Raw genomic sequence first — 16,191 nt, forward strand, 5'->3', positions numbered from 1 at the left:
TAATGCTTTGGATCCTGGGAAAAAAACCTTAATGATATAGTAGATTAATGCAACATCTTTGATTATGATGCCAATGAAATATAAATTCCTTTATATTGTCTATGGTTGTCAAGAAGGAAAGGAGCATATAACTAATGAGTGAAACTTCTACTTTGCATCAACTTTCTCTCTTTTTTGTTTTAATTGTCAAGTGACTGCTGTCCCTCTGCTGTCTACTTACTGACCTCTCACTCCCTTAACCCTTGACATTCTGACTTCATTGGTCAGAATGATCAATGGTCGGTCATTTGGTGACCTCTTTGGTGACCTCTGAATTTTTTGTTTTTTTTTAATACGTATTTCCTAATGCCTAAATCCACTCATTTTGATCACCAATTTTCTTAATTTCTTTTTCTTTCTACACTATTTATAACCCTCCTGAAGTTCTCTGATGACTGTAATAGTTTGCATCTTTTATCCTGCCTTGTATCCTGATCAGTTTTTCTTTCTTCTTGGAGATTGGTTTTCTTCTATCCTTAAATGTCAAGATTCTCCAAAGTTCTGTACTTGACATTTCATTCTACTTCTTTTCTTTCTTTACATTCAGCTTTACTGAAATATAATGAGGTACAGTAATGTACACATATTTAAAGCATAACAGTTTGACTTTTGATGTGTGTACATCCGTGAAATGGAAACTATCACCACAGTCAAGATGAACATATCTCTGTGTGTGCTGTCGTTTCAGTCATGTTCAACTCTCTGCAGCCTCCTGAACCATAGCCTGCCAGGCTCCTCTGTCCATGGGATTGCCCTGGCAAGAATACTGGAGTGGTTTGCCATGCCCTCCTCTAGGGGATCTTCCCAACCCCGGTATCGAACCCTCATCTCCTGCATTGCAAGCAGATTCTTCACCTGCTGAGCCATTGGGGAAGCCCATGAACCTATCTATCACCCAGAAATGTTTCCTGGTGTTTTTTTCTGATTTGTTCTTGCATCTCTCTTTTCCTTCCCTGACTTCCTATCTAGTCTGATCTGCTTTCTGTCACTATAAATTTTAAATATTTTGTGTAAATGGAATCCTACAATTGTACTTTTTTTTCTTTTTCCTTTTGGTTTGGCTTTTCCAGGATAATTTTGAGAGTTTCCCAAATCCTTTGTCAGATACGTGTTTTGCAAATACTTTCTCCTAGTCTGTGGTTTGACTTTTAATTTTTGTAACATTGTCATTTGAAGAGCAAATATTTTTATCAGTTATCAGTTCATCAGTTTCTTTGTGTAGGTCCTGCTTTTTGTGTCTTGTATTTAAAATTTTTTTTGCCAAATCCAAGGTCCCTAAGGTTTCTCCTATATTTTCTACTAGAAGCTTTATATTTTCATCTGTTGTTCTTAGATGTATGATCCAGTTTTGTTAAATTCTGTGTATGGTGTGATATAACAGAGTTCATTTTTTTGCTTATGGCTATCCAATTGTTCCAGCACAGATTTTTGAAAAGATTATCTTTTCCTTCATTGAATTACCACAGTGTCTTTATTGAAATCAACTAACTATTTATGTGTGGATCTATTTTAGTAGTCTTCTATTCCAGTGAGCTCTGTTATGTCTTGATTGCTGTAGCTTCATATTGAGTCTTAAAATCAGTAGTGTAAGTCCTTTAACTTTGTTCTTTTTCAAAATAATTTTGGCTATTCTAGGTCCTTTATATTTCTAAATAAATCTTCTAATCAGTTTGTCAAGTTTTTTGAAAAGACTGCTCATGTTTTGATGGAGATTGCCTCAAATCCATGGATTAATATGGAAGAGAATTGGCATCTTAACCATATTGAGTCTTCTAACTCATGAATACACTATATCTCTCCATTTATTTAGGTCTTCAATTTCTTTCAACACTGTTCTATATTTTTAGTGTGTGTATCTTGTATCTTTTGTCAGATGATCCCTATTTCATTTTTTTGACACTGTTGTAAATAGTATTTAAAAATTTTTCAATTTGTGATTTGTTCACTGTTGTCATGTAGAAATAGTTGCTTTTTTAATGTTGACCTTATCACCTACAGCCATGCTAAACCCATTTATTAGTTCTAGTAGCCTTTCAGCAATTCTTCAAGGTTTTCTACATGGAATCACATCATCTGCAAACTCAGCCATTTTTGATATCAGTGATTTGTCTTTTTTTCTTTATCAATCTGGCCTAGAAACTTGTCAGCTTACAGCCTTTCAAAGAATGAGATTTTAGTTTGAATTTTCTCTATTCTTTTATTTTCAATTTCACCAAATTTTGCTTTTATTATTTCCTTCCTCTTGCTTGCATTGGGTTCATTTTGCTTTTTTAAAGTGGGTGAAAAAAATCAAAAGAATGTTTCTTGATACATGAAAATTTTAGATTTCAGAGTCCATAAAATACAGTATTATTGGAATGCTGTATTTATCAGCAAGAGGCTTATCAATTTTATTGATTTTCTCTAAGAACCAGCTTTTCATTTCATTGAGTTTTTCTGCTTTTCTGTTTTTAGTTTTATTGATTTGTGTGCTTTTTTGGATCCTTTCTACTGCTTACCTTGGGTTTAGTCTGTACTACCTTTGGTTAAATGCATGTGTCATTAATTTGAGATCTTTTTCTTTTTTTTCGAAACAGGCATTAAACTGTAAATTTCCCTCTAAACATTGCTTTAGCTGCATCCTTTAAATTTTGTTTTTTATTTTCATTCCATTCCACATACTTTTTCATTTCTCTTGTGATTTGTTTTTTAACCCATGGGTTATTTAGAAGTGTGTTATTTAGTTTACTATAATTGTCTACTATCATTAGTCTACTATCATTGTGTTGTTTCTGATATGTTTTTGTTGATTTATGTCATCTTCATCATGAGTTGTGTTTTCCTGCTTCTTTGCATCATTAATAAGTTTTGATTGGATGGCAGACTTTGTGAGTTTCACATTGTTGATTTGCTGAATTTTTTTTCCTTCAAATATTCTTGAGCTTTAAGGTCCCTGGTGGCTCAGACGGCGAAGTGTCTGCCCACAATGCGGTAGACCCGGGTTTGATCCCTGGGTTGGAAAGATCCCCTGGAGAAGGAAATGGCAACCCACTCCAGTACTCTTGCCTAAAAAATTCCGTAGATGGAGGAGCCTGGTGGGCTACAGTCCATGGGGTCACAAAGAGTCGGACACGACTGAGCAGCTTCACTTTCACTTAAGTTTCTTGGAAAGTATTTAATCCTTTTGATGATTATTTCTATGTTGTGTTATGAAAGACCAGACAGCTTTTAATCTAGGGCCAACTTGATGCTGCAGTTAAAGCAATGTTCCCTGTATATTATGAGGTGTGTACAGTGTGGGTGTTGTGAGTGTGAACTATTTCCTGCCCTTTAGGACCTCAGAGAATGGATTTGCCTACTCCTCGCCAGTCACTTTTAGCTTCCCTTAGGTGGTTTTTTCACACACATGTACTGACTAGCACGCAGCTCACATACAAGGAGAGCTCCCTGCACATCTCCAGGGTGCTTTCGCTGTAGCTCTTTCCTTTCTAGTGCAAGCTGCCTTGGCTTTCCTGAATTGTCAACTCTGTCTCTTTAACTCAGGAAGACCACTGGGTTCTGAGTTTCTCTTCTCTGTGTTCCTGCCTAGAAGCTCTCCAGGCAATAACATGGGACAATTATAAGCCTCTCCTCATGTATTTCCCTCTCTCAGGGATACTGAGAGAGTGTGTACTGCTTATCTGGTATTTGAAAATTGTTGTTTCATGTCATTTGGCTTATTTTGTTGTAGGTGTTTAAAGTGAAGATAACTCTGGTGAGTGTTACTCTATCGTGGTGGAAAGTGCTTCTTCTTCTTTTTATACTTTCTCTTACTTGTAGATATCACCCCTGTTCTCATGATTTCAGTTTTGCTTTGGGTTTTTTAGGTGGGCTTTTGAGGGTATGGCTCCCAAATCTTTTATGTCAGGACTATTTGCTTATTAGTTCAGTGCCTGAATGCCTTCATTCCATTTAGCTTTTTTTTTTTTTTTTCTTTTATTTCAAATGCAATACTGTTTCCTTTGAACAACCTCCTCTTTCCTTTGTCCCTATTTCTGTTACATGAAACACAGATGTCTGAGTCCCAGAGGCTAGAATTTCTTTTAATCTGGAATACATTTGGTACCTAAGTTCTCTCATTCTTTCCCTCATACTTTTTATCTTCTTTTTTATACCCTCCCTGCCACACACAGACATCCATTTGCCTAATTCCCAACCTTATAACCTTCCATTTAGGCTACTGCAACAGCTTCCTAACTGGTTTCCCTGCTTTCTTTTCTCTCTGCAGCAATCAACCCTGCAAATTGCTACCAGAACAGTATTCCCAAAACATCTGTCACCCAGAAATCACCAGTACCTTCTTTCATAAATTACCAGGTCTTTATCCTCTTATTTCAAGTTCTTGATGGAATATCCTGGCTGTCTGGTGGTTAGGACTTGGTGCTTTCACTGATGTGAGCCTGGGTTCATCCTTGGTTTCGAAACTAAGATCCCAGATGCCACATGGCATAGCCCAAAAAAAAAAACCCAAAAATGTCCCTAACAATTTGATTGAACCTCACTTTCCAGCATTAACTTCCGTTATTTACTTTTCTGCTTCACCCCACCTCCACGGAGTTCCCCACCATCCTCTGAATGTGTCTTATACTTTCCTTCCTGTTCTTTTACTTGGACTTTTCCCTGTTTCTTTGTGCATTCTTTAGGATCTAAGTTAAATTTCCTTTTCCTCTTTGCTCACCTAAAGCATACCATCCCATAATGATCACTTTCTTTACACTCCTATTTAAATTCTCTACTGTTTCCTAGACAGTGAACAATGTTTGGAATTATTAGATACTTGATATGATTTTGTTACTTCTTTCATTCTTTTAAAATACTTTTTTCTTGGAAGGTGGGAGGGAGGTTCCAGAGGGAGGGAGCATAAGTATACCTGTGGCTGATTCATGTTGATGTATGGCAGAAACCAGCACAGTTTTGTAAGTAATTATCCTCCAATTAAAAATAAAATTTTTAAAAAAGAAAAAAATTTTTCTTGATTTTCAACTAAATTATCTTTCTTGAAGGAAGAGAGGCCATGTTTTGTGTTTCTGTATATTCCTTGTAGGACCATATAATTATGCTTGTTTATAATAAAAATTCATAAATATTTATTGATTTATTTCAGCTTGGAAATATGAAGACAATGTGTGCTGGTTGTTCAGGCACTATAATGAGTTTCTTCCTTTCTTTTAGACATAAAATTTTTGAAAAGTATCTGGTTAGCATTGACCTTAAAGTATATAGGATCAGCAGAAATGTATATTACTTGACTTACTTGAGAAAGGAGCAAAAAACTTTTACCATTTCTTTTTCCATATTTATGTTCCTTTTATTTAAAACCTCTAGTTATTTGAGGCAGCTGATCATCGTTTCCGTTTTTCAGACCTACTTTCAGATATCATCAAGTATTCACCGCTAGTTCTTCAAAGCTGTTCATCTAAAGTTATAGAAACTTTTGACTATTTGTCCTTTCTGCCCGTTCAAACCGTACAAGGACTGCTGAAGGCAGTGCAGGTAAGTCTTTTGACTCCTAAGCAGCTCATGGGCAAGGTTGAACTGTTCAGTAGAAGTCTGATGTATTTCTTCATAATTACATATGTATTAGAAATCCTATTTCCCTTGATTCTAAGACAGAACTTTCTATTAAAAGAGCAGAAGCACTGAGCTAGAATCTATTTTCCAAGTTTATCCCCTCTTCATAGTACTGTTCTCTCTCCTTTGATTCTGTTTCAAGTCAGTGAAGTAATTGAAAGGCTCTTGGGAAATTGTTAATTGAAGACAGTAGATATAAAGGTATTCACAACTAGTTTCAATTTAGCATTAGGATTAACTGTCCTTATTACTAAGTGCAGTAAACATTGCAGCATGTTTATAAAACAGAACCAAGCTTTCTTATACAAGCCAAATGGTGACAGTATTAAATAGAAATGTGCTAAGGCTAATAAGCAAATTGCTGTTTTTAACACTGATTCTTCCTCTTTCAGCCCCTTCTCAAAGTCAGCATGTCAATAAGAGACTCCTTGATACTTGTCCTTCGGAAAGCCATGTTTGCCAGGTGTGTAGCATCCCCTGAGATCCTAGGAAGTGAAACACTCTATTGTTACCTAAAGTCCTCTCTGCAGTCACCTCTAGTAAGCAGTATGCAAATTCCTAACACACGATCGAGATGACAGTACCATCTCCTAAAGGGATTATGAGATGAGTACTGTGGAAAGAATTTGCTACTTTAAGGATAAAATACCAAATTATTATCACATTGTCCATATTATAGTACACTCATGGGTATTCAGAGGAGCAACTAGTAAACAGCCAAATGCTATTTATCTGTGTTCTAGAGCTGACAGTTTTTGTTAGTCCTTTCCCAAAAGTATGTGTGATAGGCCAGCATTGTATGTTGTAGTATCAGTGAGATGAATGGTTTCTCTGGATGGAGGGTTTACAAGGTGCCAAGCAGTGCACTCCTCTATGTAGAAGGGAAGTCGTCTCTAGACTCAGAAAATCAACAATTTTCTTTGCTATTTAGTCCTTATGTTTGAGTTATCAACTCATTGTGCAGCCTCTGAGGACTCCTGTTCTCACTGCCCACAAAGGCTTGTCAGCAGGATAGAGGAGAGTAGAGATGGTGTCATGAGGTTAAGTAGGTGAAAACTTCAGCTGAATTCCTATACTTCCTAAGTGATGTGAACAGCTATGCCTTATTTTGAGTATGTTTATTTTGCTCTCTTCTTCCTTGTTAATATACATTCTTTTTCTGTACAAAACTGACTGGATTTTTCTGACACAGAAGCCTATTCCTGTGAAATCAATACTGTTTGGTAACTTCTTCTCTGTCTATTCCTGAGCTAGCCAGCTTGATGCCCGAAAATCTGCAGTTGCTGGATTTTTACTGCTACTGAAGAACTTCAAAGTTTTAGGCAGCTTGTCTTCTTCTCAGTGCAGTCAGTCTATTGGTGTTAGCCAGGTAAGGACTTTTTTTGCACTGGCTTATGTGTACACTGATGCAGGAGTTGATGTAAAGATTTTTTTACTCGTGTTCTGGTTGTACAAATGATCCTGAAACTGAGCGTATGATGATGATAATATCAGCCATCACTTACTAATGGCAAATTTGCTGTATGTTAAACTGCTTTTCTGTATGGTAGCCGCTAGCCTCAAGTTGGCTCTTGAACTGTATGTTGATTGAAATGTGGCTAGTTCAAATTGAGTTGTGCTGTATATGTAAAACACACACACTGGATTTTGAAGACTTAGTGTAAGATAAAAGTGTAAAATATCTCATAATTTTTTATTTTGATTATGTGTTGAGATAATATTTTGTCTATGTTGAGTTAAGTAAAATATTAAAATTAATTTCACCAATTTCTTTTTGCTCTTTTGATTTGGCTGTTAGAAAATTTAATATTATATATACAGCTTGCATTTGTAATTTGTATTGTGTTTTAATGGACAGCACTGTGCTAGACACTATGCTAAGTGCTTTACATTTATTTTCTCATTTAACCTTCACAGCAGTCCTCTGGCTAAATACTGTTATTGTCCTCAGTTTTAATAGTTTATTTATTTGCACACCTGATAAAACCTGTATTCTGAGATAACAAAGCTTTTCACAATAATTTGATAATCTAGGCTTGGCAGCAGTAAAATTGTCTTTGTCATTTAAATTCAGTACTAATGTGATTTGTAAATAAGAGACATCTGTATAGCAGTTTCTTTAGGAATCCTTTATTGCTGTTACGACAACTCGCCACTTTTGTTTATAACTTATGCCATAGATTAAATATTAGGAACACTGGATATCATTTATGTATGGTTAATATCCCCATTTTAAGTATAAGAAAACTGAGACTGAGAGAAGTTAAGTAATTTGCCCAAAGTGATAGAGCCAGTGAAGTGTGGAACTCGGATTTGCCCTCAGTCAATATTAACTACCTCACTAGGAGCCTGAAGTAAGGATTAGGGTTCTTGGTCTATAATGGCTGAAATTATTATGAAATCAAACAGGCAGTATTATTCTTTGTCATGTCCATATCTAAAAACTACCTACCTCTAAACCTCTCAGGAGTTCAGGAACCCTCAGAAGAGCTCAATTCTTAGCCTTTTAAGTAGAATCAAGTTTATTTTGACTACTAAATTCTAGAGGCATGAAATAATCTGTGTGCCTTCCTAAGTAGGTGACTTAAGAATATTGTTGTACCACATTGCCAAGGAAAATCTTAAGGAATGCGAAAGTTAAATTTTTTTAAGTGCTTGAAAATTCTTATTCCAAAATGGAATAGGATACTTACCATGGTCTGATAATGGTTATAATGTCTGCCTCAGCCCTGGGTTTTGCTGTATGGGGAAAGCTAAATGTAAGGTTTTTTGACCAAAAATATCAGCTCATTTTACCCCTTAAAGGAACTATTAATACTTACTCAGGTAAGATCTACATGAACTGACCTCTCTTCCTTTCAGGTCCACGTGGATATCCATAGCCGTTACAATTCTGTCGCCAATGAGACCTTTTGCCTTGAGATCATGGATAGTTTGAAGAGATGCTTAGGTCAGCAGGCTGATGTTCGACTCATGCTTTATGAGGTAAATCAGTAGGGTGAAAGGGATGTAGTACTCTGCTCCCCAACTCCACTGATCCTTTTAATTTTAATAATTTTTCTTATCAGAGTACAGTAGATATACTCTTATTTAGTGCAGTGAGAACTAGTAGTTAGTGATGCTTAGCCAAAAATTCATTGAAGGTGAGGAAGCATAAAGAATAGTTGAAACATATTAAATGTTTTCATTTGAAATTTTTAAATGTACTGTTAATTTACCAGCCTTTTGTTTTAAGGAAAAGTTCTTTTGTTTTTGAGTATGAAGAATATTCCAGATTAGTCTTGGTAGAGAAATCTTCTAAATGTATTCAGTTTTTTCCCTAAGTTTTTAGAATTGTCTTACCCTTCCCCCAATCCATCAGAAATTAGTTTTAGAGATTTACTTTTATTAAATATTTCCAAAACTTTCAACTTAGTTTTCATAAAAACAACTTCTTAAGTTTTTTTGTTTGTGTTTTTAGTGGGGTGTTTTTTTTTTTTTTTTTTGGCCATGCTTTCATGCCTTGTGGGATCTTAGTTCCCTGACCAGGGATTGAACCCACATCCTCAGCAATGAAAGAGCAGAGTTCTAACAGCTGAACTGCTAGGGAATTCCCTGAAACAGCTTCTTTGTCATTTTGCTCTTGGTTTCCAACAGTTTACAGAATGTCTTGAGTAGATTACATAATGACAGTACAATTAGCAAAAAATGAGTGGAACAAAATACTGATTACTACTGACTTGTAATTAGAATATAATCAGCCAGTGGAACAAAAGTCTGCAGTCATGGGAGACTACTGCAGTACAAGTTCTAGCATTTAGTACGCTTTGCACTTCAGCACACATTTCATAGGATGAAGAACATTAGATAATCTAGCAGGTAGATTAAGTGCAAGTCATTTCAGAGAACACCTTTACTTTCATTTGGCATTTTTAAAATAGCATTTATTGAGCTACCGTAGTTGTCAGGCACCACACCTGACATTGGATTTTTTCAGGTTTATTGTAAAAAATATAGAAAGTACAGAAAAAAATTTTTTTTATTATTACTAGTCCTACCATTCATATGTATACTTACACAAAATTGGAATCATAGATTTCTCTAGTGTTTTATCTCTTAATATTATGCTGTAAGCATTTCCTATTTTATTAAATGTTCTTTGCCACATAATTTTGAATGCTAAAAAGTGCTCTTTATGTGTACAGTAATTTATTTAACTTTTCTTTATTTTGGGGGCGTTTTGTGGCTTCCAGTTTTTCACTATGAATATTGTTGAACCACACTGAATGTTTGACAATAATGTACCACTGTGAATGACCACGTTGCCGGGTTAAAGATAGAACATTTTAAAGTCTATAGCATATGCTGTCAAGCACTGAATTTTTTTTTTTTTAATGGTTGAAAATACCTGTGTTTTAACATTTATTTGTGATGAAAAATCTCAGACACTCTTTGCAAATGAGGATTAGAGGGGAAATTTCTCAATTTAATAAAGGGTATCTATGAATCCTACATTTAATTTAAATAGTGAGAGAACTTAATGTGTTTCTCCTCTGGTCAGGAACAAGGATATTTGTTCACAAAACTTCTGTTCTACATTGAAGTGAAGGTCTGATCCAATGCAACAAGGCAAGAAAAAGAAATAAAGGCTCATAGATTTGAAAATATGAAGTAAAGCTGTCTTGATTCACATAGTGTACATAGACCATACCAAAGAGTCTACAAAAAATGATATAGTAAGGTTATAGAATACAAGATCAGTAACCATATAATAGTCAATTATAGTTCTGCTTACTAGCAACACATAGTTCAAAATTGAAAGTAATATTTATAGTGGATGAAAAATACTTAAGGAGAGGTTCCACAAAGTATATGCAAGATATGTACACTGAAGACCTCAAAATATCACTGAGAGAAATTAAAGAAGAGTTAAGTAATTGGAAAGATATGCAGTGTTCACAGAATAGAATGCTCAATATTGTCAATATTTTTAAGTATCTGAAAGATCTGTAAATTGAGTGAAATCCCAGGCTTTTTTGGTAGAAATTAAGTTGATTCTAAAAGTTACATGGAATGTAAACCACCTCTAAGATGAACAGCACAATTGAAAAGTATAAAGTTGGTCAGTAGAATTTTGACAAAGATCCCAAGGTAATTCAGTGGAAAGAGGATAGTCTTTTCAACAAACAATTCTGGAATAATTGTTTGTTGTATTGGCGGGGTCCCCAAAGCCACCTCTATTTAAAAATTTCTCTAGGAGTCATAAAACAACATATATTTATTCTCATGGCTAAGATTATAGTTAAGGATACAAAGCAAAAAATAGCACAAGTGAGAGGCTCAAAGGGTAAAGTCCACAGGAAACCAGATTCCTCTTTAAGAATATAAACTATATTGTTTATACAGTTTAGGCACAATAAGCTTCTCATTGTTTTGGGAGTTTTATATCAGTATAAGAAACTGTTTATCAACCAGATTCACAGCCACCAGCCAAGGGCTAACCTTGGAAGCAGACCTTACCAAGGATAGCCGTCTCAGACTACTAAGTTAACTCTTCTCCACAGTCATCCGTATTAAAAAGAAGAAACCCTCAACCCTTATTTAGCTCCAAATTAAAAAAATTACCTTGTAATGTCTCATAGACCTAAATCTGTTAGAATATTAGTATTCATTTATTCATCAAAGACTTAAGTCAGTCTTTTGATTTGTAAAAACTCTATGTATTATTAACATAAATACCTTTTGTCATAGTTATTTTAAGTACAGGCCAGATTGCCATTTGCTTTTTTTTTTTAGTTCTACCACTTTATTGCTGCTAACCCATCTCCCTCCACCTTTGTGCACACATGCTCAGTCATGTAAGCCCATGGACTGCAGCCCACGAGGCTCCTCTGTCCCTGGACTTTTCCAGGCAAGAATACTGGAGCGGGTTGCCGTTTCCTTCTCCCCCCCCCCTCTTTTTTTTTTAATGATAATCATTTTAGAGCTAGAAATTTAGATTTTACAGTTTGGTTGTAATCTTCACCTTTGAGATACCTACTATCTCTTTTGTGTAGAGTCCATATCCTTCCAGTGAATATTTACTAACATTTTCTTCTATTTTTTTTTTCATGCTTTTGTTTAACTACTTAATTCTTCTACAATTTTTATATTAATATATAAAGACCCAACTCCCCCCAGATTAGCCATTTTTTTTTTTCAGATATAATATATTGCCTCTTATGTGTACTGAGTCTTTCAGTTTGTATGCTATGCCTTTATTTTTCTGTAATTTTTGTGCCAGGACCACAACTGTCTTTTTATTACCATTATACTTTTATAAAATACCCTAATACTTATTAGAGCCTTTGTTTTTTAAAAAAAAAAAAATGGGGGGGATGTCAATTCTCATTTTCTGTTTCTCACTGGTGGACTGTATAATCTCTTTCTCAGGTTCCAAAAAGAAAAGCCTCCCCAGGATTTTAATCTGAGCAGTTTTAAACTAAGACTGGGAAATTTTGGATGGAAAGAAATGTCATAGTCATTCACATTAGGGTGCTTAGGTCCAGGAGGCACTTTTGAATCACTGGAGACTAGGGGGAGTGCCCTAAAAAGGAAGGCTGCTAATGTATGATAAGAGGCAAAAATGAGGTCTGGGAAAGGGAAAAGTGCCCCAAAGCCAGACGAGACCTGACATCTAACAGTTGTGAGGATTATGGTCCGTTTATAATCGAGTTCTCATTGTCAGAGATCTCACGCTAGCTTAGGCCAATAACCTAAACTTTCTGAATTGTTTCTCCCTCTAGCATGTACGGCCTCCATCTTTTTTTCAGAGAGCTGAGAATAGGTAAAGAAATACAAAGTTATTTTAAAGTTAAGATTGTCCAAATCACTAGTGACTCTGATAGCTTATTTGTCCTCTGATTCCTTTTAGGGGTTCTATGATGTCCTTCGAAGGAATTCTCAGCTGGCTAACTCAGTCATGCAAACTCTGCTGTCACAGGTAAATTATATTTTCATGGATATAAGGGAACAGGTGCCAAGGCATTAAATATAATTGACATTTTTCATAATTTTCAAAATATAAAATAATTCCCAACTAGTCCACTGGTACATTGCAGACATGCCGAGGGTACATGATGCTATTTCATGTTGTTTTATTTTAATCACTGTTTATCTATCTACCATATTGCCATCATCTGACAATTAACCTTCTCAGTTAACATCCTAAGTCAGAAGGACATTTTGTAGAACCATTTATACAAAGGCCATCAGCAGTAGTATCTGTTATGTTTATTTCTGATAAAGAAAAGTGATTTGGAGAAAACAGTAAAATATTGACATTTCTTAAATCTGAGTAACATATTCATGAGTGTCTATTAGTATTTTTTGTATTTCTCAGCTTTTTTAAAAAGCTGAAAATTATGAAATAGTTCAAAGAACCATCAAGATGAGAAGAATTTAGCTGAAGAGTTTCTGATGTGAATAAGACCTTTTTACTCTCGACGTTTATTATTAAGCATTTATTTGAATTAGTGTATTCACAAAGTACAACCATCACCATAATCAGTTGAGAACATTTTGTCATCTCAGAAAAAACCACACCATTTAGCTACCCTGCCTCTAATTTTCCCATCCTTCCTCAAACCTTCTACCCCTAAGCAATCATCAGTCTTCTTTTTCTCTCTATAGATTTGCCTGTTCTGGACATTTCATATAAATGAAGTCAAACAATGTGTGGTCTTTTATGACTGACTTCTTTCACTTAACATGATGATTTCAGGGATCATCCGTATTGTAGGGTGCATCAGTACTTTATTCCTTTTTATGGCTAAATAATATTTCATTGTATGATTTATTTTTTTTTTTAATGTATGTTGAGAGAGTTCAAGAGACTATTGTGTACTAATAGTAATAACAGTACTTAATGTTTAGCACTTACAGAGGGCCAAGCAATTTATGAATGGTGTATGGTGGATCTCATTTAGTCCTCACAAAGCCCTGTGAAATAACTGCTTAGTTCCATTTTACAGATGTATGTTTTAAGGCTCCAAGAGGTTAAGTAATTTAATTTGCCCAAGGTCCCACAGTTAATAAGTGATGGAGCTAGAATTTGAACTCAGATCTGGCTCAAGAGCCGAAGCATGTGTTTCTCCTATTTGGAGTTGATTAAGCTATTTGGATCTGTAAGTTTATGCTTGTCACCACATTTGAGAAATGTCCATTCATTATTTCACCAGATTATTTTTTCCTATCCCCTCTTTCTCTCCTTTCCTCCTGGGACTTCAGTGGTATGTATAATGGAATGCCTAATATTGTTCCACAGATCTTTGAGACTTGGTTGATTTTTCCTCAATATTTTTACACTGTTTTCTTCAGATTTTATATTTTCTCATAATCTGTCTTCAAGTTTACTTTCTTCTGCCATTTCAGTTCTATTGTTTTACTCTTAAATGCATGTTAAATTTTATCAGATGTTTTTCTGTATCTATTAAGATGACCATATGATTTTTTTCCTTTAATCTGTTACTGTGATTAATTATATTATTTGATCTTTTAAAAAAATTGCATTCCTAGAATAAACTCAAATTGATTATATTACCTTTTTTATACACTACTGGGTTTGGTTTCCATTTAGGACATACATATATCTTTATAAGAAGGAATGGCCTATAATTTTCATTTTTCATACTAAATTTCTTTGGTTTAGTATGAGCTTAGTAAAATGTTGGGGATATTCCCTCTTTTTCTGATTTATGTAAAATTTGAAGTTTCTTTTATTCCATTTTCCCCCTTACTTGTTTCAAAGTTAAACACTCTTTAAACTTTCAGGTATATTGTCTAATGATTTGGACAGTCTTAACTCTCAAATAACCCTCTATTTGAAGTCATGTGAATTCCAGCCCCAGCTACATTTGGAGACTAACTTATGGTTAGAAAGTCCCTGAGGAGACTTTTCCCCCTTCACCTGAAGTCAGAGGTAGTTAGCTAGGTATATATCACCCTACTATCTTCCTCCATGTGGTAGATTTATTTTTTAGGTTCATCCACCAAGGATATCTGCTTTTGAGAATTCCAGCTTTCTGTGAAAGTCTCTGATACAATCTCAGATACAATCTCTGATACAGTCTAGATAACAATCTCTGATACAACCCCATGAGGACCCTAGGCTCTATCTTAAATTCCATTATTCCTTTTACTTTCCTTTCATCTTAGCTATCTATTTAATAAATGTATCTATATAAAAATTTTAATGCAGTATTTTTTATTGTTCTTTACCATGAGGGTTTCTCTAAACCCTAGTCCACCATTTTGCTATAAATAGAACTTCTCTTTCCCTCTTGCTCTTCCTCCTTATTTATGCCATTGCTTTGTGCTAATTCTTCTAAAGAAGCTCCATTTGAAAGTGGAGAAATTATTGGAAGATCTTATACTATTTATCAAAAGTTTTTCAGTGGGCCTTGGACCTGATCTTATATAAAATTTATATCTTGTTAGTTATGTTTTATCTTTCAAACTAACGATCAGTCCATCTGCATTTGCACATTAACATGGCGAGTTATGACTGAAAGCATAGAGCAGTGCTTCCCAACGCAGGTTAGTGTGTGGGCCAATAAAGTTATATAAACTCCAAAAGTTAAAAGGGGAGAATGGCAATTAGCACTTTTTCTTTATGGAAGTATAGTTTATTTGCAATGTATTTGTTTCTGTTTACAGCAAAGTTATTCAGTTACATATATTTTCTTTTTCATTATGAGTTACTACAGTATATTCAATAAAATTCCCTGGGCTATACAGCAGGATCTTGTTTATCTCTTTTATATATCATAGTTTGTTTCTGCTAATCCCCAAGTCCTAATTTATCCTTTCCTCACCTGCTTTCCCTTTTGATAATCATAAGTTTGTTTTCTGGGTCTGTGAATCTATTTCTATTTTGTAAATAAGTTTTATTTGTATCATTTTAGATTCCACATGTAACTGATATCATATAGTATTTGTCTTTCTCAGTCTGACTTCAGTTTGTATGGTCATCTCCAGGTCCGTCTATTTTGCTGTAAATGGCGTCATTTGATTCTTTTTTATGGCTGAGTTAGCTAACTTTTTTTGAGCTTTATTATGAGCTGAGTAGTATTTGAAGCTCCTTACGTGTGTTGTTAGCACATTTAATCTGATAGAAATGTTTGTGCTTATATTAATAATATCCTCATTTGCAGATAAGAAACCAAGACATCCACCTTTATTGAATTAATAAGTGGTGGTACTGGGATTTTAGACTCAGTCAGTCTGACTCTGGAGCCTGTATTCTTAACAACCAAGCTGTACTGAAAGTGCTTGGTAGCCTATACACATTAAGTAACTGGTGTGAGAGCGCGCGGGGCCTTACAGGTGAGGTGGTGAGGTGGACTAGGAGCAATCTCAGTCAGTGCCCTGCCTGATGCAAGGGCAAAGGAAGGACAGGGTCGAGCCAAAGCAGAAGATTTTCCTGCAGTCTTCTTTGGACAGTTGGGAAATAATGTCTTAGAAGGCATTAGACATTAAAGTTGCCATTGGCTTGACCAGTTAAAAAAGTGAAAAGCATTCATGAGCCATGGTGTCTTTTTCCTT

The 16,191-nt window shown here is 35.0% G+C and overlaps 1 protein-coding gene across 3 annotated transcripts in view; it reads left to right on the forward strand.

Moving 5' to 3' along the window:
- Positions 1 to 16,191, forward strand: part of FANCI (FA complementation group I) — a 61,272-nt gene that overhangs the window by 25,562 nt on the left and 19,519 nt on the right. For all 3 annotated transcript variants that reach the window (XM_065906947.1, XM_065906946.1, XM_065906949.1), the window contains exons 15-19: positions 5,420 to 5,550; positions 6,021 to 6,091; positions 6,883 to 6,997; positions 8,491 to 8,613; positions 12,521 to 12,589. In XM_065906947.1, coding sequence (XP_065763019.1) covers positions 5,420 to 5,550; positions 6,021 to 6,091; positions 6,883 to 6,997; positions 8,491 to 8,613; positions 12,521 to 12,589 — 509 coding nt within the window. The remainder of the gene's footprint in view (positions 1 to 5,419; positions 5,551 to 6,020; positions 6,092 to 6,882; positions 6,998 to 8,490; positions 8,614 to 12,520; positions 12,590 to 16,191) is intronic.

Source organism: Muntiacus reevesi, chromosome 15, assembly GCF_963930625.1.
Source record: "Muntiacus reevesi chromosome 15, mMunRee1.1, whole genome shotgun sequence".
NCBI classification, from domain to species: Eukaryota; Metazoa; Chordata; class Mammalia; order Artiodactyla; family Cervidae; genus Muntiacus; species Muntiacus reevesi.